General features: G+C 29.8%; 2 protein-coding genes across 5 annotated transcripts; one reads left to right on the forward strand and one right to left on the reverse strand.

Moving 5' to 3' along the window:
• Positions 1–5,551: 5,551 nt before the first annotated feature.
• On the forward strand, positions 5,552–14,379 carry LOC112737193 (ABC transporter G family member 15). The gene is made up of 8 exons (XM_025786968.3): positions 5,552–5,955; positions 8,264–8,343; positions 9,039–9,500; positions 10,942–11,064; positions 11,182–11,313; positions 11,960–12,517; positions 12,997–13,104; positions 13,833–14,379. Exons 1-8 carry the CDS (start codon positions 5,715–5,717, stop codon positions 14,187–14,189), a joined length of 2,061 nt encoding a protein of 686 aa, XP_025642753.1. The 5' UTR covers positions 5,552–5,714; the 3' UTR covers positions 14,190–14,379.
• A 292-nt stretch (positions 14,380–14,671) lies between these two features.
• LOC112737194 (protein TRAUCO) lies at positions 14,672–19,305 on the reverse strand. 4 transcript variants are annotated; one of them, XR_011869351.1, is made up of 4 exons: positions 17,857–19,305; positions 17,433–17,503; positions 15,435–15,509; positions 14,672–15,293 (listed from the first exon to the last, which is right to left on the reverse strand). XR_011869351.1 is itself a non-coding variant. In XM_072211214.1 (3 exons), the coding sequence occupies exons 1-2, from the start codon at positions 19,016–19,018 to the stop codon at positions 17,436–17,438; spliced, it is 1,230 nt and encodes a 409-aa protein (XP_072067315.1). In that variant the 5' UTR covers positions 19,019–19,305; the 3' UTR covers positions 14,672–15,293; positions 17,433–17,435. The 4 variants fall into 4 exon arrangements, 2 of the variants coding, with proteins under 2 accessions (XP_072067315.1, XP_025642754.1); XR_011869352.1 differs by lacking the exon at positions 17,433–17,503; XM_072211214.1 differs by lacking the exon at positions 15,435–15,509.
• Positions 19,306–22,692: the final 3,387 nt, after the last annotated feature.

Consider the following 22,692-nt stretch of genomic DNA (forward strand, 5'->3'; position numbering starts at 1 on the left):
TTTTGTGTACTATGTTCTAAGTTTGAGGAAACTGTGATCCATTTGTTTCTTGGGTGTGATATCACATGGCAGGTGTGGTGTGCCTGGCTGCATGCGTTTGGTAGGAGTTGGTGCTCGCCCGGTAATCTCAAGGACCACTTCGAAAGCTGGACAAATATGGCAGTATGGAAGGTCGAGAGAAAAAGGTGGTTCATTGGGTTCTTTGTTGTGGTCTGGACAATCTGGATAGAAAGGAATGGCAGACTGTTTCGAAATAAAGCATCCAGTTTGTGAAAAATTATAAACAAGTCTTTTGCTTTTGCTGAGGAATGGATTGGAGGTGAACCCTTTGGTTGTTGACACCATGTCAAAGTTAACTAGGAGGTAGTTTGTTTTCATATGATAGCTAGGAGTTGGTTTTATTTCATAATTTCATGAACTTGTAGCTCCTTTTATTGCTCCACCCTATTGTGTTGAGCTCCCTTTAATTCAAAAAAAAATATGTAAAATAAATGTATCATTTTTATTTGCAAAAATGCATAAGTTTAATAATACTTAGAAGAACTTTTAAATGGTGCAAGAGGAAAATGAAACACGAATTATATTCTTTATATTAAAATCAATGGTTCACTCATCAATAATGTCAAATTATTGAAAATGAAAATCATAGAAAATTTTGTTTACTTTAATAATTCGTTTTGTAATTATCTATATTATATTAATTGAAACAGACTATAATAAAAAAATAATCAATTAAATTAATTAAAAATCATTGCAATAAAGTCAGGATAAAATTCTTTTTAATATTAAGTCATTTATAACTATATAAAAATAGAGCCCTTTATATATTCAAAGCCTACTTTAATTCTTTTTGTTTCAAATCAGTTTCCTTTCTTTCGATCGAATCCATATATATTTCAACATTAACTCCTCAATTTATTCACATATCGAACTTTATTCTTAATATAAATATATATGTATACAAAAACTGAAAGTGTCTTACCTTATTAAAAAATAAATAAATAAATAACATAAAGCTAGTTAGGTGAAATTTTTTTAAATATTTATGAAATATTGGTGTTCCAATAATTTTAAGAGTTAATTTTAATTAATTTATTATTATTATATATATATATATATATATATATATATATTATAATTAGAATTAACAATTAAAAATATTAAAATATTGATATTTAAAAACATTTGAAATTGTTGTTAATAAATTGGTCATGCATGCATGACAAGCTTAATCGGTGAGGCAGTGAATGAGTGAATTAATTCAATGATACTTATATAATGATGGGTGAGGCAGTGCAACACAATTTTAATAATAAATAGCACACACAAATAGAGATAGATAGATGCAGAAGCAGAGACAATGTACCCCTTCTTTTTCTGTCATTATTTCTCTGTGATCGTAATAAATTTGCATGTTGTCAATGTTCCATAACAGTTAGAGAAGAAGAGTTTTTGATGGTAAAGAAGAAATCCTTATTTATAACAATATTAATATCCTAAGTTAGTAGTAGAATGTGCCACTTAAACATTAGTATTCTTATAACTAGTGAAAATAAAAAAGTACATAATAAAAACAAAAAAAAATTTCAGCATATAAATAAAAATACGTTTATGCAAAAATTATACAAATTTAAAGAAAGAGAATTTTATTTGAAATGACAACACATATATATTTTCTCTTATCAATTTAAATTTGGACAAATAATTTCAAATGTAAAATGAAACATATACTGATACTGTAGTCATCAAATACTCTATCAATAAAATGTATACTATCTTATATCTATATACTAATTAATGAGTCAAAAATATATTTATATTACAAATATAAAAAAACCTTTTAAACGTTGGTATTTTTTATTTGTCATGGTTAAAGTGTGTGACTGGACTTGATCATTGTTTGACATTGAAATAAAATAATAGATAAACTACAAAAATGACATCTAAATTATTTTTTTTATTGATAAAAATATTATCAAATTTTATCATCGACAAAAATATCTTTAAATAAAAATATAACAAAAATGTCACGTCGTGATAAAAAAACGTGCTCCATTTTTTGTTACATATGAATATGTTTTGTCATATTCTAAAATAATTTGACAATATTTTTGTTGATAACAAGATTTAAAGATTTTTTTATCAGCATAAAAATAATTCGAATGTATTTTTAATAGTTTATCTTAAAATAAAATAGTAAAAAACCCAGATAGCTAGGTGAACTAGGAGCATTTAAATATGACAATAAAGATGATGGAAAGAGAGTATGAAACGAGATTATAGGCAAACACATTCTGCTTGCATGAAGAAGGAGATGGGGCTTTACTATGCCCATTGCCCAATGAAACGAAACTGTGTCAATTTAAAGGTCCCCACTATTATATTGAAAGAACAAATTTTGAATTCATAATGTGGCAGAAGATTTAATTCACAGTTGGAGTTGGTGATTCATATTCAACATTACTTAATACTCTTCCTATTACTTATTAAACACTTTCCTATATTTAGAACTAGCTAACAAAAACAGTGATGGGACGTGATTTTTTTGTTTTCTTTTTTAAGAGAAAACAAACAAAAAAACAAATTAATTATTGGAGAAATTATGGTAAAATCCACCTCACCAAAAAATATGTATTAATAGCATTTTTTTTAAACGGCCCCATTTTTTTTCATGTAGCTGGTTTGAGTAACAATCATGTATACGTATGTTACTATTAATTATTGAAATTGTCCAAGAAGCAAGAGATTGAAATTGAAACGGTTATTGCTACGTTACCAACAGCATTTTTGTCAATTTTTGTCAACTCTTATTTATAATTATATTTAATGGAAATGTCTAATAAAAATGTCTTTTTTATAACTGTGTTTAATAGAAATGTCTTTATAAATATATTTTTTGAATACGTCTTTTTATACATGTATTTAAAATATAATAATTAATTATTATTAATAATAAATTAACAAATAATATGTTGGTACCCTATACTTTTTCAAATTGAAATATGTGACAGTTTGTGTGTGTAGAGGTGTCAATATCAGAGAATAAACGGTGATTAAAAAAAACATGGAAAAATAGGATAGAAAAAAAAAAGGGTTAAAACAACAACATATTATTGTCCATATTCAATGTTCAAACCTCAAAGCCCTGTTCCCCATGCTGCTTTTGATTCTGAGTTTCATAATGGAATTTATTTTAGGGGGTTTGTTGGTTTGGTGAGAGTAATTACTGCGTCTTGTAACCTTAGTAGGGTAGTTATTGCGACTTTGGAAGCCCCTGTGTCCAACCAACAGATCTAAACAACTTTAACAGTGAAAGCAAAGAATATCAATTAATATTTTTCTTTGATATCTGAAATTTGAGATCAAATTTAATTTAATTTTTAAAATTTTAATGAATTTTAAAACTTGTAATCATAACTTGCATTAATTTTTAAGTTGATTTCTGATAACAACGTATTGATTTAATATATTAATTTCCTGTGATTTGAATTTTTCGCTCAGTTGATTCTATATGTAATTGAGATCTATTATTAGAGCTTTCAGAAATTTAACTCTTACTTTCAGAGTCCCAAAATTTTTCAAATTAAATTTGTTATGGTCGTTTTGGTGAGAATGTTAGAAAACCAATAAAAGTTTATAGGAGATCTAATTTTAATCACTACTACAAGAAATAAGGGGTTTAGCCACACAAAAAAATTGTGGCTAAACTTCAAGATAATGGTAGCAACCATACATTGGCCACGAAATAATATTTGTCGCTAATTGGGGATTGCATTTTTAATTTGCCACGATTTTAGAGTTATTAGCCACAGTTTTAAATATCATGAAAACCTTCGAAGAACCACGATTTGTATAATATTGTCCACGCATAATGTCGTGGCTAAATAAGAATAATCAAATCAAAAAGTATAATTCTACCACACTTCATTCATAGCTAATTTATGCAGGCCGAGTTTTTTAGCCACAATTTTTTTCGTGGCTAACGTCAAATTATTTAATCACACTATTTTCGTGGCTAGCTCACGTTGTTTTTCACATACAATTCGTGGCTAATTTGTGCTAATTTGCTCTAATTAAACAATTTTATTAAATTAAAATTATATTTATATATAACATTAATAAAAAAATCAATTTTTTAAAAAATATAATATTTAACATTTTTTCATAAAAAATACTAATAATAATAATAATAATAATAATAAATAAATAAATAAAGTCTAAACTTGTATATATATAATAAGAAATAAGAAGAATTTTAACATAAATAAAAAAATTCTAACATCTTTTAGAGTAAATATATTTAAAATTTTAACTATTTCTTATTAAATACACTAATTAAATGTCTGATATATCACTAGATAGACTAAACATTTTATTACTATATTTTGATAACAAAAATTTGTATAGAGCCGTCAATTGGATTTTGGTTTCTTTATGTCCATAGTTTTTTCTCTAAAGTTCCAACCAACTTCTCTAAATTTATCACACGCCCTACATTTTCAGCACCAAAGACTTTCCAATTTACAGCGTTGCTTTACGGACCATTACACCTACCAATAAATTCGCACCATTATCTCGACCTTGTCCATGCCCATCAAGTTCCATCATGACTTTTTTTTCATTATTTTTCAAATGTCAAATTTTATTTTGTGAGTTGTAATTTCTCCCGTAAAAATGTCTGCAATCAAATACAAAATTAAATAAAAGAAATAAACTAAATATTAGAACTCAAAAAATTATGTAAAAAAATTGAAATTGCATATACGTTTGACATTTACAACTAAAAGATCATTATAATCTTTTCTAGTAGGTATAGTTGGTTGAGACTTATTTCATTCAAATTTTCTGTAAATTCTTCATTATTATAGTTCATGGACTAACACGAGTTATTATTGTAAATTTTGATGTTCAAATTAAGCCAATTGTAATTTTAAGAATGAATTTGAGCCTGGCCTCAAATTTCAAAAATTAAATTAAATATTAACTCTATATATATAATATGATAATAATTTTTATAATTATATTATATTTTTATAAAATATAATTAATCTTTGAATTATTTGGCAAACAAAATAAAATAAAAAATTTAAAATAATAACATATATAAATTTTATTTAACGGTAGCGATAAATTATTTTGCTCAAAATAAAGCACTTGTCTATTGCATGCAAATATCAAGCTTTTAATCTTTATATATATATATATAACTTATTTCCTTTCTCTTAAAACTAAAAGTAGAGGCAGCTTTTCATAATTATCCGAAGAGTGAAGAAGCTCTAGTTGATGTTGCCCTAACTAGTTGAGATTGAGATGTGTCCTTTTCAGCTTCTCCTTAATTAATTCACATGCATCACCAAGCCCATCATCATTATTTAACAACGATACCTGCCTATCTATATTACTCTCTTGTGTTGTTTTGTTTTGGACAGATCAGAACGAAGAAACCATTAATTAATTTCTCATCCAAAAATAATAATAATAATAATAATATATACCTAAAAAGTGACTTTGTAAGTGGTGACCCATTTTTCCATTTCTGTGGATCATGCACACACATTTCATTTATATATACATACACACATCTAAGCTAGCTAGCTGTGCAGCAATGTTATATATAATATAATATTATTATTACTTGATATTTGATTAATTCCAAAAACCAAAGAGTACTAGAAGTACAGGGTTTTGTCTAGTATTGTTGATTTGAGAGAGAAATGGAGAATAAAAGCATTACTACAAGTACTAGCAGTGGAAGTAATGGTGATGATGAGGGAAGTGAGAAGAGAGGAATGTACCTAGTTTGGGAAGACATAACTGTTGTGGTTCCAAACTTTGGCAATGGACACACAAAGAGGTTGCTTAATGGCTTGAATGGGTATGCTGAACCTAACAGAATCATGGCTATTATGGGTCCTTCTGGCTCTGGAAAATCCACTCTTCTTGATTCTTTGGCAGGTTTTTATTCTTTTTTCATCACTCTTTGCATTTCCATCTTTTCATCAAATATAATAATAATATTCAATATTCATTCATATTTGCTTCTTCATGCCTTAGCTTTCATGTTCGTTATTATATATACTTCTATTTTGCTTTTTATATTATTATTATTATTATTTTATTTTATTTTTTTACTTTCCATTGGGAAACCTTGCATTGGCCAATATGCATGTTGATAGAAACACTCTATAATTTGTCTAAATTATGATATAAAAGTTTCTAAACATCCTATTAACTATTAACTACCCATTTGCAAAAACCTTCATTTTTTTTAGTAACTTGATTAATGATTATCATGTTCATTGTTTCAATTTGCATGCTTCTCTTAGATGTGATTGTGATATGATTCAAATCATCCTATGATAGAATAGAATAAAATAATGTACTTTATTGAAAGGTGATAAGTATGTCTCTTTCTCATATATTTATTATTTCAAATGGTGGTGGGGTTAGTTATTGTTATCTCCCAACGAGATGGGAATGAATAAATTACCCTTATAAAGATTTTCTTCAGAAACTTTTACCATTGACTATCTATTTTAGATCAAAGACAAATATTTTTCATATTAAATTATAAAGATTTTCTTCAGAAACTTTTACCATTGACTATCTATTTTAGATCAAAGACAAATATTTTTCATATTAAATCATCAAATCATGCAATTTTATTTGATACATTGACACCATACTGCAAAAGTTGAATATTTGTTTAGATAAGTTAACAAAAATGGCTTTCATCTTTTTGTTCTTGTTTTATTCTCTCTTTTTTTTGGGGGGAGGGAGTTTGTTGTTTAAAATTTGTTTATTTAGATTCTAATATAAAATTAACGTAAAAAGTGGATGATACATTTTTTCTCTAATTTTGATGCACTGTCAGTAAAAAATAGTTTTACTCGTGTATTTAATTACGTAATGTCACATCAGTAAAAATAATTATATTTTATATTGACCACATGAATGATCATCTAAAAAAATAGATGTAATTGCATAACTGTGTAAAACAGACCCAATAGTCTTTCTCTGTAGTTTATCATGTTATTAAATCATGATGTTCCATTCTACCCTGCCAAAGAGAGCCCCATAACATGTCCTTGCATAGATAATTAGGGTGTAGGTAATTAATTGTAGAGGTTATTTTTTAAGTGCCAAAAATAGTATAAAATAATACTTTGATAATATTAACTAAAAATTTTTTCAAAAACTCAACAAAACATAGAAAACAGTTGTTGAAAGTTAAATAGCATGATTACTATTTTTTACTATTAATAGATAAATAATGTAAAAATATTTTACACTATTAATATATATAAATTGATTATTTTTATTCTATAATAAGCAATAATAATTTATACTACCTACAGGCTACAGATTCTTTTTTATATAGAATAAATGAGCAATATATGAAAACTTAAAAAAAGTATCCTATTTAATTTGTCACTTCATTTAATTTCAAAGAAAATATTCTTCCTTGGCCTTTCTAAGATAATTATTTAAAGTTTTAACATAGCTAAAGTTAGCCCTACCATCAACTGTCCTCATTTATTTATTTATTTATTTCATGGGATCAAACAAAGAATCATCTCTATCTGGATGAACATTATCTTAGAAAGCATATTTCATTTATTATTGAACATCTACCCTTGGTAGAGACGGTTGCAAGTAATAATAATTTCACTATTATTTGTCATGTATTTTGGTCACCAAGGGAAAAATTAATGCTTATGCTTTAAATGGAAATTAAATATAAAATTATTATATTGCCCTAACAGTGGCCTCGCCGAAAATGTTCTGTATAATTATTAATTAAACATGCACTACTAAAAGAAGTTAAGGTAGGTGGAGATTTTCAGAATCATGTGTATCGGACGGTAGGCTCTACTAATTGATTTAGAAATTGTTGGATGGTGATGATGAACAGTTACCAAATTCTTAAGGTGTTATTAATAATAAGAGAAATATTTTCATTAATTATAATAAAGCATAGTTCGTTACATAGCATTGATATATATACGAAATAGGTGTATGTACAAATTATAAATGAATTATGTTATGCGTACACCAAAATCAGCTACTAAAATTAGCCACCAGTATAAAATACATGTTAAAATATAAATATACATTAAAAATAAATTAAACTACACATATATTTGTACACAAATACACTGGTGATTAATTTTAATTTAATGTACAAATAACATTTTTTATTATGAATATATATGGTGGCACATTAACATCCTCAGATTATTATTGGAATTATTGATTACAGGTAGACTCGCTAGGAATGTTATCTTGTCTGGAAATGTGCTTTTAAATGGAAAGAAAAGAAGATTGGACTATGGTGGTGTTGTAAGTAACTATGATCACAATATATATTATTTTTGTATATTATTCCATATCCTTCATTTTTATATCTTATTATTTCTTTTTGGGAAAAATTTTGCCACTTTTTATTTTTGATATTGGATTAATAACGATATCTTTTCGAATTAGGATATTAATTTCAAATATGAAACGGTTTAATTTGTTGTACAAAAATCAAACTCTCAATTTAAAAAATACCAAAAATTATAATGTCAAAATATATCGTCCATCTAATTTTCACAGCAAAAAAAAAAAAAAAACGAAAATTTTGCATAACTGTATCTGGCCATCATATCTTTCGTACATCTACATGTGCATTAATTAAACAGATGTATAAAAATTGATAGTAATAGATATACTTGAAAGTTTGTTAGTTGAAGGTTTGTTCAATCATGTTAGAAAAGAAAATAGTCACTAAATTAATTATCTATATTAAATACTATTAAAATATAAAATATATAATACAAATAAATTAAATAATACATATATTTTTATATAAATTTATGGTGATTAATTTTTATATCTACTATGTAAATGATTATTATTTAAAGAACTAAAGTGATTGGACAGTTATACAAAAAGGGTTTTTTTATTAGTATATCAAGAAAAAAATAAATAATTTTTTGTTATATTTTAATTAATCAATATATTATTTTGTTATGTAAACATTCGTACTATAGGCTTATGTGACCCAAGAAGACATATTGTTGGGAACACTAACAGTAAGAGAAACAATAAGTTATTCAGCAAATCTAAGGCTTCCATCAAGAATGAGGAAAGAAGAGGTAAATGAGATTGTAGAAGGAACGATAATGGAGATGGGTCTTGAAGATTGTGCAGATAGGGTTATAGGGAATTGGCATTTGAGAGGAATAAGTGGTGGAGAAAGGAAAAGAGTAAGCATAGCAGTTGAGATATTAACAAGGCCTTGTCTCTTATTCCTTGATGAACCAACCACTGGCCTTGATAGTGCCTCTGCTTATTTTGTTGTTCAAACTTTGAGGAACATTGCTCATGATGGCAAGACTGTAATTTCATCCATTCATCAACCAAGTAGTGAGCTTTTTCAACTTTTTGATGATCTCTTCCTGCTTTCTCGAGGCCAAACTATTTATTTTGGACCAACTGAAAACTCACTCGAGGTACATATATATCTATTAGGTTTAATTACTACATTGCTCTATGTAGTTTTATTAAATTTTTATATATATTTTTTAATTAAATCTTTGCACTATTTTTAATTTTATAATTAAATTTTTTCGTATAAAAAATGTTAAGATTAACAGAATATTCCTCCCAAAACATATATAATCAAAGTTCTAATTAATTTTTGAATTGTGAGTATCTTTAATTTATAAAAAAATATTCTATTAATTTTAATATTTTTTTATCCTGACAATGACTTAATTATAAAATTAAAAATAATGTAGAGATTCAATTAAAAAAATTATAAATTTAATAAAATTATAAAAATTAATAGAATAATTAAATCTATCTATTATTATGATTCATTTGTTATTACACACCAACAATTGAGAATATGTAGAGGTAATAAAATAGCCTAAAGATTATTATAAATGAGAAAAAATAACATTAAATACATTGAAAAATTAGAAAACTTTCACTCCTACTTTCTTAGTTGGCAACCAAAACAAAAAATTTGTGTTGTCAAATAAGTATTAGAAGATGTATTTTAAACTTTTGAACCATAAGTTATGTACGTTGTTTTAACTCTTGAGTTTTAAAAATTAAAGAAGAATGTTAGGGACTTAACACTTTTAAAGGGAGAAAAAAGGTATAAAATTAGTTAATGTTGGTTCAAATGTAAGAAAAAAGTGTTGCTTACTAATATTTAAATTCTCTAAGTTTTAAATTTCACTTTAGAGAAAAAAGTGTGATCTCTCACTATTTATTTTATAGATAGAATCAAGAAAAAATATTTAAAAAAAAAGATCATACTTTATTTTCTAAAATAAAAATTTAAAATTTAAAAGATTCAAATTCTTTCTCTTTTGGAAAATGCACAAATTGGCTTTAATAATTTAAAATCATATAAAACAACCACTAAATGACCAAAATATTTGGAGATTGACTTGCATGTATTTTTAAAGTTAATAAAGTATGTATTATCGTCGATGGACAATGCAAAATGAAATAGAGTTATTTCGTTATTACATGAGGTGAAATATTTATTATTTTTTTATTTTTATATAATTATTATCAATTGTGCTTTATTTATCATGTATTCTACTAAAAGCAGATGAAGTTTCGTTCTAAAAATTGTTATCTATATGACAATCTTTCATAAAGTTTTACTCTATTTATCTACTGTTTACTATCATAAATGACCAAATTGATAATTTTTTTCAGGGACTAATTAATTCGACATTAATTCTTCGAGGATCTAATTTATCATTTTACTCAATTCTTTCCCTCTAAACATATTTTAGAGGAAGTTTTGGTGAAAAATTCATATTAAATTTTTTTCAATATTTTGGATGTGTTTAGCTTAGGTGCTTAGAGCCTTAGATCACAAAAGCCTATTTTGATGAGAAAAATGATTTTGTCCATTTATTTGTGCAGTTCTTTGGGAAAGCAGGGTTCCCATGTCCAAGTAGAAGAAACCCTTCTGATCATTTCCTCCGCTGTATTAATTCAGACTTTGATACTGTCACAACCACCATCATGGCCTCCCAAAGAATCCATGTATTATGTTCTTTATATCATAATTAAATCATCACTTCCCTTGATTAAATTCATTGAGTAATTAATTAATTTAATTAATATTATATTATTATTATTATTATTGCTTTTCATCTTCAGGAACACAACTCATTAACACCATCATTAGGGAACTTATCAACTGCCGCAATCAGAGCAAAACTCATTGAGAGATACCGTTGGTCTGAGTATGCAACCGCCGCAAGAACTAGAATCAAACAAATCTCCAACTTTGTAAGTTATTTCTTTATCCTTTCTATCTCACTTTTTAGTATATTTTTAAATTAATACATTTAGATACATTAATTCAAACTTCAAAGATTCATTAAAAATAAAAAGTGATGGTAATGAACTTTTAGTATTTTGTATAATACTACTAGGAGATAACAATTGAAAATTATTTTATTTTATTTAATTTAATATTTATAATTAAACCTATATTATTCATAATTATATACCTATTACACATAATATTAATCCATTATTCAAGCGGTAATTAAGAAATATAAAATAAAATAAATAATAGTTAAAAAATATAAAATAAAATAATTTTAGATCTTTTTTAGATTGATTTTTTATTGCTTTTCGAATATTTTTGTTTCTAGTAGAAGGAGTAATTTAATTTAATGTCAAATCATATATAGCGAGTAAAAAATTATAGATATTATCAGTATTATTAGAATTTAACTAATATATATTTTTAGAACACATGTAAAAATTACTAATTGAAATTCTTTTTATAAAAAAAGAAAAAAACATACAAAGTTAAAGTTTCAAATATATTTGTATGTATTTATTGGATTAAAAAGTTTAAAAATTTTATAATTAAAAATCTTTAAGACACATTTTAACTAAATCATCATTATTATTATTACTCCAGGAAGGATATGATGGTGAAAGCAAAAGCAAGAATGAAGCGAAATGGTGGAAGCAACTAACAACATTGACTCATAGATCTTTGGTGAACATGAGTAGGGATGTAGGATACTATTGGATAAGGCTAGCAATCTACATAGCATTATCTTTATCTGTTGGAACAATCTTCTTTGATGTTGGAACAAGTTACAGAGCCATCTTTGCAAGAGGTGCATGTGGGGCTTTCATTTCTGGTTTCATGACATTCTTGTCCATTGGAGGCTTCCCCTCCTTCATAGAGGAAATGAAGGTGTTTTATAAAGAAAGGCTTAATGGATACTATGGAATTAGTGTCTACATTCTATCAAATTTTCTCTCTTCATTTCCCTTTGTTTCAATGATGTCCATTGCCACTGCCACCATAACGTATTATATGGTCAAGTTTCGTCCAGAATTTTCACATCTTTGTTACATCACCCTTGATCTTATTGGCTGCATTGCGGTTGTGGAGAGTTCCATGATGATCATAGCTTCATTAGTTCCCAACTTCCTCATGGGAGTAATAATAGGAGCAGGATATATTGTAAGTCATATAATTTTAAAAGTAAAGTATTAAATTTGTCTCTATTATTTTCGAAAAGTTTTAAAAATATTTTTAATAAGTTTAATTTTAATATATTGGCAGTGCAGTTACATCTGTTATTTTAGATGACCATTCACACGGTCAATATAAAATATAGTTATTTTACTGATATGACATTACATAATTGGATGCACATCTAAAACTACTTTACTTTATACTGACAGTGTATGAAAATTAAATTCTATCTTTAATATTTTATTTGTTTTAATTTTGTCCCTAACGTTTTCGATAAATTTCAATTTTTTTGCTAACATTTTCAATAAGTTTTAATTTTATCCTTCTAACTTATCTAATATATTAGAGACGAAATTAAAGCAAATTAAACATTAAAAATATTTTTGAACAAAAAGTATCCTTTATTCTAATTTTTACCATTTGAACATAATTATTATTAATTACTTGTTGTAACATGGGTGCAGGGTGTAATGATGATGACTGCTGGCTACTTCCGTCAGATCCCTGATCTTCCCAAATTCTTCTGGCGTTACCCAATTTCATACATTAATTATGGGGCATGGGGATTACAGGTAATAATAATAACTTCATCAGCATCATTACCATTATAAAAACTCTTAAAAGTATGTTATGATCAAATGAACATAAAAAAAAAACAAATTAAATGTATCCATATAAAAATAAAACGACAATTATATCCACGGAAGATAGTTTCTGTGTGCCGAAAATACCCTAACGGACCAATTGTGTAATCAACGTCCGGGTACTCTAAGCACACGGAAGCCATCTTCTCTAGTTATAATTATCGTTTTATTCTTATATGGATACATTTGTCAGCATCTGTATCTTTTATAGGTACAAATGGTAATTTATTCTAAAAAAAAAAAATAACTTCATCAAATGGAGGCTTGTACTAATGGCATATCTCGTGCCTCCGGAAAGATCCCACTCGGGTTCGAGCTGTCTGAGCTAGATGTGGGTGTAATTGTGTGAACCCTTAGTATTGTGTGTGTGAGTGCGTAAGTAGTGTAGGTGAGTATTGTAATATGAAAATTATAAAATGACAAATTATAAGTAGTTTACATCTCGAGATTCTAATGATAAACTGTAGTAATCTGTTATTCAACTCCAAAAGTGTTTAGTTCATTTCGTATTGAATAACCAGTTGACTCACATGATCATTACTATTTGTGGGAATTACACTTCATCTTGATAGTAATGAGAATTTATGTACAATGCAAAGTGAGCACATGTATCATTATTCATTCGACTTACCAAATAATGATTCTTGGGGATGCAGGGAGCATTCAAGAATGATTTGCTTGGGCTGGAGTTTGATCCTCTAGTACCAGGTGGTCCAAAGCTGAAAGGAGAAACCATACTCACAACCATGCTTGGCATGAGAATTGAATATTCAAAATGGTGGGACTTAGCTGCTGTCGTGTTCATCCTCATACTGCATAGAGTTCTCTTTTTTATCATTCTCAGATTCAAAGACCCCGCTTCACATTTCCTTTATAGTATCTATGCAAAGCAAGCAATGCAACGCATCAAGAAGAGGCCATCTTTCAGGAAAACACCATCTTTCTCTTCAAAGAGGCACCAAACACTGCATCCCTTGTCTTCTCAAGAGGGTCTCAACTCACCAATTCATTAAAGATACAACAATCACACAACAACATACTACTGATATTGTATCAGAACCCTTGCAAAGCAAAGAACTTATACAATTTACAATTTACTTATTTAGAAACCAAAAAAGACCAAAACAAAACGTTGAAATATGTCTCTTATTTCATTATCTACAATGAAACAGATATATAAGGAAAATAAGTTCACTGAAGTTATATATTATGTACTATATATCATTGGTGGTACTGCATTATACCTGAGTATCATTACGCTTTGAAAAACCCATCTGCGACATATAGGCCATTTTCTATGAGGGGATTCATATTCACTTGGTATCTGTTTCTTATATTCTTCTAAGTTTGCCTGTACTGAGAACAAAGGCCATTTACTTGATTGTAACGAATTATGTGAAAGAATCATGCATAACTGCATAGTAAACAATGGATATAACAGATGTAAAAGAAAAAGAATATTGGAAAGATACAAGGCCAGAGAAACTGCATAATATCTTATCGAAGCCATGAAATTCTTATATATTCGACTTGAACAATTTCTCTGTTTCATAAGTTTACACAGCTAAGCTAGTCATTTGAGTCAATTCAGGAACCATCTAGAGTTACAGAAGAATAAGACCATGTGTGCAGCACATACACTTTTCAAAGGTGGTGCAATCATAGGTCACCTTCAGCTGGTACGGTGTACAGTGGATCAAGCTTGAAACAGAAAAGAATGTAAGTTTCTTTTAAAATTGAAAAAAAAAAAAAGAAATATATCAAATGCAGCAGAGGCAGAGTGCGTGTGCACCGCTAGGGTTTTGCAGGCAGAGTCGTAGTTAATAATATATGCAAACTGCATCAACCTTTTCACGGTTTCTTCTCAGTGGCCTCTCCATTTTCAACTCGATTATCAAAACCATGGTAGGGAACTTCGATCATTGGCTTGGGAATCGGCCGATCTTGGAAATCCTCAGGAAAGAATTCAAAGTCGGGGCCAAAGTTGAACTTGACCATGCAGTTTGGTTCATTGGGGAGAGTATACATTGAAGCAGCAGGGTAGTATCGACCACCAAAAAGATCCTTGAAAGCTACACCTTGGCACACGCCATTTTTGAAGAAAGATATCTCACTTCCTGCATACAACATGATATTTGGAATCAGGTGATTTTTATAAACATCGAACACTTAGAATACAACTTACAGCAAAGGAAATTCAAAATTTATATTATAGGCAAGGGAATTTAATTTATAACAGCACAAGCAATGACACTTACAAAATCTGATTTGCTACTACAGTAACCAACAAGACAGAGCAAGCACACCTAGTTTCCAATAAGCAGATATTCAGTCTGCGGAATTCAAAAAGGAATGTGATTATATCTATAGTGTATAATGAACCAAAGATGCAGCATACAATCAAATCCCAGATCCAAAAACAATTATCATTTGCCTAGATTGTATCTAATTGCGTTTTGTCTAACAACTCCATTAACAGCCATAAAGAAACCAATAAATTTACTGTTCTGCATTATTAACCACTTCCAACCAATTTTATATTGAGGGTCAATCAATTAATGTATCCACAAAAATTATGTGCCAATTTTTACATACATCCTGGTTCTTGGACAAATCTAGCTAAGCAATACCATCAATGACCTTATTCCAACATTGCAGTCTCATATCTCCTATATTTCCCAAGCGGAAAAAGATTCTCTAAAATGAGGAGATTAGTAAAATGATAAAGTGAGATATTGATTACCATTGAACTTATAATAATCATAACGTATGCATCCCACTATCTTGAATCAAGGGTGATTAGACTCTCACTTTTTCACTTTACCAACCTCACTTTAGAGGAGCTTGATCCTTTGCAAAATTCTTCCCTTTTTTACCTTCTATTGTCTATTCCCAACCATAAGGAATTAAATGTAGAAAGGAGGGCCCAATGTAGTCTTAGATCCATAACTTACTATTCAAACTTTTTGTCAAATGGGAAGAATGACAATGTCTACCAATCCAATAGAGGAACAAGCCTAGCATTACTTCTAACACACACACACATTATCTTCCAAAGAACCACACTAGGCATTTTATGAGAAGGATTCGAATTTTTGACACAGAGGATATACCAATTTGAGCAAAGAATAGCAAGAATGAGAGAATTAAAAATGAAGCCATAGCAATATGCTTTTATGGCCACTGATATCAATGATGAAGGACGATATAACACATGGCATTCAGGAAGTTTATAGGTAAATTGCTTCTAAAGGTATTAAAAACAAAGTTCTTGCATCCACCTAAGGGAAAATAGTGGAGCCATATGAAAATTTCGTTGCCCTCACCTCTATAACTTATGGAGCACGGTCTAACGGACACGAGGTATGACACAACACAAGAATGTCGACACGCTAATTTCAAATTTGTTAGGTATAAGGACAGAACATATATATAAAATATATAGAATTTTGTAAATAAATTATAATAATAGCTTGAAATTTTATTGATATTAAAGTACAAACTAGCCTTTTGTTTTTGATGTGTTTTTTAATTATACAAAATATTTTAGATAACTTTTTGTATTAATAATTAATAATATACATTATTTCTAAACTCATTTCAAGAATATAAACCAAGAATGAGATTAGATATGCCAATACGCAATCATATTTGGGTGTGTCAAAGCATGTCTAGAGAAATACTTTTTATTTTTTATGAAGACAGTTTGACACAGAACACCAGCAAGTCGGACAAGTGTTTATCTGGAATATGTCCAACATGTGGACACAACAACCTAAAACAAGTGTCCATGCTTCATATCCTCTAACCTATAGTTTATAAAATTTTAGAGGATATTTTTCTGACTCTTCCCACTCTTGTGAAAAACAAGGGAAACCTCATTCAACAGTCAAATTTCACTCTCTTCCCTCTCATCTTTTCTTGGCTGTGAGGGGCACGCTTGGACAAAGTATCTCATCTCAGGTAGCTACTCTCAAAGTGTCATCACTGCCATCTATCTCTCATGTCTGCTTTCTTAATCTTAAGTGCCTAGTCTCTGTTCTGAGCAAAATCTCAGACTATTTCTGGCCACCTTCACACAAATAACAGACACATGCATTTCTGACTATTTCTTTGCTTGTTCGTGAGGTATTAATCGTTCACAGCCGTTAACTATGCAATGGCTGGTTGAAGGACTTCACTTTTTATTCAGTATGTTCTGCAGATCTGCTTTGTATATCTTACATATTTTTAAAATGCTTTCCCTTCTTCCATACCTGCTACCAATTTCCATTAAATGGCTTTGATTGAAAACATGGCAAGCTGTATTCTCCACATGCTTCCGAGTCTAGATAAAATAATGGATTCCATAACTCAATGTATCAAACCATTCACAACCATGCAGTACTACAAAAATGATTGAAAATCCTCCCCCTCCCCATTACCCTAAATCACAAACAAGTAATTTGGGCTAAACCACTAAGTTAGCAAAAATCAAGCATCCGTTGTTAAATACTAATAACACATCACATCCATCAACCCCATTATTCAGCCTTCATTCCCACTAAAAAACTGAAGTTCTAATTCACAACCCTCAAACACCAAAAATCACAATAACTAAACAGAAAACCAACTACACCAAAGTAAAAGATAACAGAGTTCATGACAAAAACAAAGAAAAAGAAAAGAAAAACCACTCACCAGGCACAACTTTGGGAGGATCTTCCTTAGCATCTTGAGCAACAACATATCTCTGTCCTTTATACCAAACCAAATGCAGTGGCTTTGGGGCATACTTCTCCCCTTCAGGCAAGTTGATATAGAAACCAATAACATCACCTTCCTTATACCCTTCTTCTCCATACTTCTCCCTCAGAGCCTTATGCACCTTACTCCCATCAATATCCCTATACCCAAAACTATTCCCATCGTAACCAACCGGTGCCTGCAAGTCACCTTTCTCAGTGGACCACCCCAACCGTGTGTGCCCTGTTTCCCCCAAATGCAAAACCCTAATTTCGAAGTACCACGCTCCTTCAACCACCCCTCTCGTTGCCCTCACCATTCTGTAGCCCTTCGTGCTCCCTGCCACCATTCGGTCCTCGCTCAGCTCAACCTTCTCCGCCTTGTACACCTTCGAGAGGCAGATCTTCATCTCCGCCGTGTCGTCGCTCTTGTCTGGGAACCTTGGCACCGGCGTTATAAGCACCGTGTCTTCGCCGTTTGCGCCGTGGTGATTGTTGTTATTGTTGTTAGCCTTGTTCTTCTTCTTTGATTTCTTCGATTTCGTTACCCACACATTGTTGTTCTTCTTCTTAGATTTCTTCGAATTCGTCCCCGTTGTTCCCGTGGCCGTTGTGGCCGGCGTTGACACGGCCGCATTGGCGTCGCCGTTGCTAGCTCCTTCTGGCAATTCCGCAGCTACCGGAGAAGATTCGATCTTAACGGTAACGGTTTCAGCGGTCAATTTGGAGAGCTGCTTCTGCTTCTTCGGTGGAGGTTCCTCGTCGTCCTCGTCGTTGTCACCGCCGCCGCCATCGTCTCTTGCAGGCGACTTCGGCGACTTCTTCAGGGAACCTTCGTCAGAGACGGGTTCGTCATCAGACATGTCGGAAGGGTCGGGCTCCGATCTGCCGTCGTTTTGGGCTTCCGTTGGCGTGTCGGAGGCGGTGCTGGTGGTTGTTACAGGAGGAACTTCGGCTGATTCCGTATCGGTGCCTCCTCCGGCAGCTACCGCGTCACTGGGAATCGCGGCGTCGCCAACGACGGCGTCAGCGGCAGCGGCCGCCGCCGCAACGGCAGCGGTGGTTGGTGCCCCGTCTTCTTCCTCTTCGTCTTTGTACGAAGCTTTTAAATTATCCATGGCGGTTCTAGGGTTTTTTCTTTATTTGATTTTATTTTTCGAGTGCAACTACTATGACTATGACTCTATGAGGTTCGGCGAAGAAACGAGAGCGCTTCCGATAACAGAGACACTCTGAGACTCAGAACTCTGAACTGACAGCGACAGAATATTCCTTAACTACTCAATTGGGTTGGGTTTCGTTTTTATGAAGTGTTTTGGATTGGGCTGGGCCTATTGTTTTTAGGCCCAATAGTGACTATCATAAACGAAAACTGGAGACCTTGTTTCAAAAAAAAAAAGAACAGGAAGAGACGACATAAAAACCATTGGCATATGTGGCCGAGGCATTGCACCAATGGCCAATATGTTGGCCTCTGTGAGGCCACATCTCAAGTTCGAATCCCAGCTATAGTTGGGTAGTGATAGAACTTTTAGTGTATGTGAGTGGATGTGTTATGTAACCTAGAATTGAGAATTGTCTATTCCATCGACAAAAAAAAAAAAAAAACCTATTGGCATGTGCAAATATCCCAATAACTTCGGATTAGGAGATTTGCTCATTCCGGATTTATTTACTTATTTTACTATTTGATAACTGAGATTTGGTAGCCAATATGTTATACCTCAAATGGTATAATCTTGACAATCAATTTAATGTATATTTTATATTTTAATATATATTTTATATAAATATTATTGATTGGTGGTTGATTTTTTATGTATATTTAACATCATAATTTTATATAAAAAAAGTATAGGATATCAACATATTATCTGTCAACTTATTGTCAATAATAATTAATTATTATATTTTAAACACATATATAAAGAGACACAGAAAATATATCTATAAAGACACTTTTATTAAACACAGTTATAAAAAAAATATTTTTATTAAACACATCCACAAAGACACTTCCATTAAATACAATTAACGTAGCGGGATTGTTTTATGTATGGCTCATCAAATTAGGAAGAGAGGTAATGAAATCAATATGAATCAATAATCATGCAGCATGGTGGTTTCCAACTTTCCATTCAAATGAACAATTAAGAAAGGAAGCATCTTTTTTTAGGGAGCCACTTAAATAAAGATGTCTAAAATGTCTTTTTTTAAAAATGTGTTTTAGTAATTAAAATTTGACATATATAATCGATTAAATCATGTTATTTTTGTTAAAATTAGGCTAGACAAATTGATTTAACCGAAAAAATGGTAAATCAAATTTTAAACTGGTCTAAATTAATATTATTTTTTTTATAAAAAATGACTACAATATCTTTATTATAGAATAATAGGGTATTGTAGTCATTCTCTATAAAAAATAATATTAATTTAGACCAGTTCACGATTTGATTCACCATTTTTCGGTCAAATCAATTTGTCTATTCTAATTTTGACAAAAGTAACATGATTTAATCGATAATATGTGTTAAATTTTAATTATTAAAAAACATCTTTATAAAAAGACGTTTTCAGCGTCTTTATCTAAGTGACTCCCTTATTTGTAGGGTGGAAAAGGGAATCATATATTCTAGTTTAGAAAATAATATACGGATATATATAATGAATAGAGGAGTGTTAGGGCCAGCAACTTTTGTGATTTGTAGCTATCAATGATATTTTTAATGGTGTGAGATTTTATCCAATAGTGTGAAATTACTTACTTTTCTTTTGTTGGTTATATGCTGGTCAAAATTTAATAAAGTTGTTGGTCCTAAACTTTTTCATATATGGTGTAACTTATTTTTCAATTATTATCATAGCATTACAAGTAGATGGTAATAATAATGTAGGTTGTCATCAAGATTATGTACCACTAAAATTGAATTGATTCTGAGCAATAACCAATGAGACTTTGATAGTAATGTTTCACATTGAGTTAGATTCTTGAATTAACCCGGTATGAAGTGTGAACAAATGTAGGTTCTTGAGCCACTGAAAATAAAGAAGGAAAGAAAGAAAATTGAGGAAACAGAAGACCAGAGAGACAAATTTGGTCGAGTCAATTAAAAATAAATGAATGTGAATACATATGTTTCTAACTTTGGTATAAGTCTGAGCGACTTTGAAGCTCTTAAGATTCTTCCTAAGTTCCTATTAGAAGAAAGTTGTTCCAGTGGCAGTAAGTCAAATAAGTACAACACAAAGAACAAAAACAAACTTAAATTTCAGCTACATTATTATCAATCTACACTCATATATATATATATATATATATATATATATATATATATAAATAGAGGAAGAATGAGTGAGTGAGAGCCGAAAGGTATGCATAACTTCTCAGTTTTAAACCTCGGTTGTAAGTTGTAACACATAAAAAAATGGTATACAAAATTTGAGAGCATATATAGAGATAGATTTAAATTGGTTTGTATAAGATCGTAGAAAATTGAAATAGGAGTGGGAGGGTGGTTGGTTGACTGGTAATGCCGCGTGAAGACCTGACCAGTTAGTTGATTATAGGGGGCCACATTCAATTGAATTTCTTTTTGCTTTTGCTGCTGTCATATGCTAGGAACTAATTAACCACAATTAGCAATATGAACATCAATTATAATTTATAAATGTAGTAGTATATGATATGATATATGGTTTTCTAGCTACTCACCAAAAGATTTTTATTTTTCTGAGAATTTTTAAGTTTTCACAAGACAATAATTAAATTTGCTGTAGATCTAAATTCTAGTTAAATATCAATAAATTAATATATACATAAAATAAGATTCGAATCATCAACATTTATTTAAGTTAAAGAAAGAACAGATATTTATGGCCTTCAACTTAAACCAGTTACACTCCATCCTAATAAAATGATCGCAATTTCTAATTACTTTCAGTCTAACTCGAATTTACTTATTGCTGAATCCTTCAACTGATGACGACAAAGGAAGCAGTCTTGATCGACTACCTGAATGGTAATCAATTTTTGGAAGAAAACTTAAAAAAGAATCAAGACAAGTCCATACATAAAGGAGACAACTGATTTCAAGAGACTATTAATTGTACCAAGTTTATCACCAACTATCCAGTGTTGCCACAACCCATCAAGCATTAATCTTATTGGAATAAATGGGAGATTCAATTATTTTTCCCTAAAAGCATTTTATCTTTCTTTATTTTGTTAGATAAATGCTAATACTTTTTTAAAAAAAAAAAAGAAATATAACATTTTTTTAAAAAATAATTTGTTATCAGAGATAATAAATTAATAGTTATATATATTTTTTTTTAATCTTACTAAAATATGGTTAACATGAACACATTATCCTTTTAAATATAAATTATTAATATAAAGTTAAGATTTATTTAATATATATGTAACATAATAGAGTTTGTTTTTTGTATAGCTGTCAAGTTGGTTAGTTTGTTAGACATAATTATAGCACTATTAGTTAGTAATTTATTTTCCCTTTTGCTATATATATTGTAATTGGTACTCAGTATTCTGCGGTGGTTCTTTTAATCAATTATTCTCTCTTTTCACTTCTTTCTAATTCTTCTTCCATTACTTTAAATTTCAATGACCTGAGAGTACATCACCAACCTTCTTATTTTCTTATAATTATTTTTGTAATTCACTTGAATTTTAAGCTTGGTATCATTTTACATGGAAGATCCAACTATGGCAGATAATTTAGCTAATCCGAATGCAAGCCCTTCATCAAATTCCGCTGCAGATTTTGAG

Source organism: Arachis hypogaea, chromosome 13, assembly GCF_003086295.3.
Source record: "Arachis hypogaea cultivar Tifrunner chromosome 13, arahy.Tifrunner.gnm2.J5K5, whole genome shotgun sequence".
NCBI lineage: Eukaryota > Viridiplantae > Streptophyta > Magnoliopsida > Fabales > Fabaceae > Arachis > Arachis hypogaea.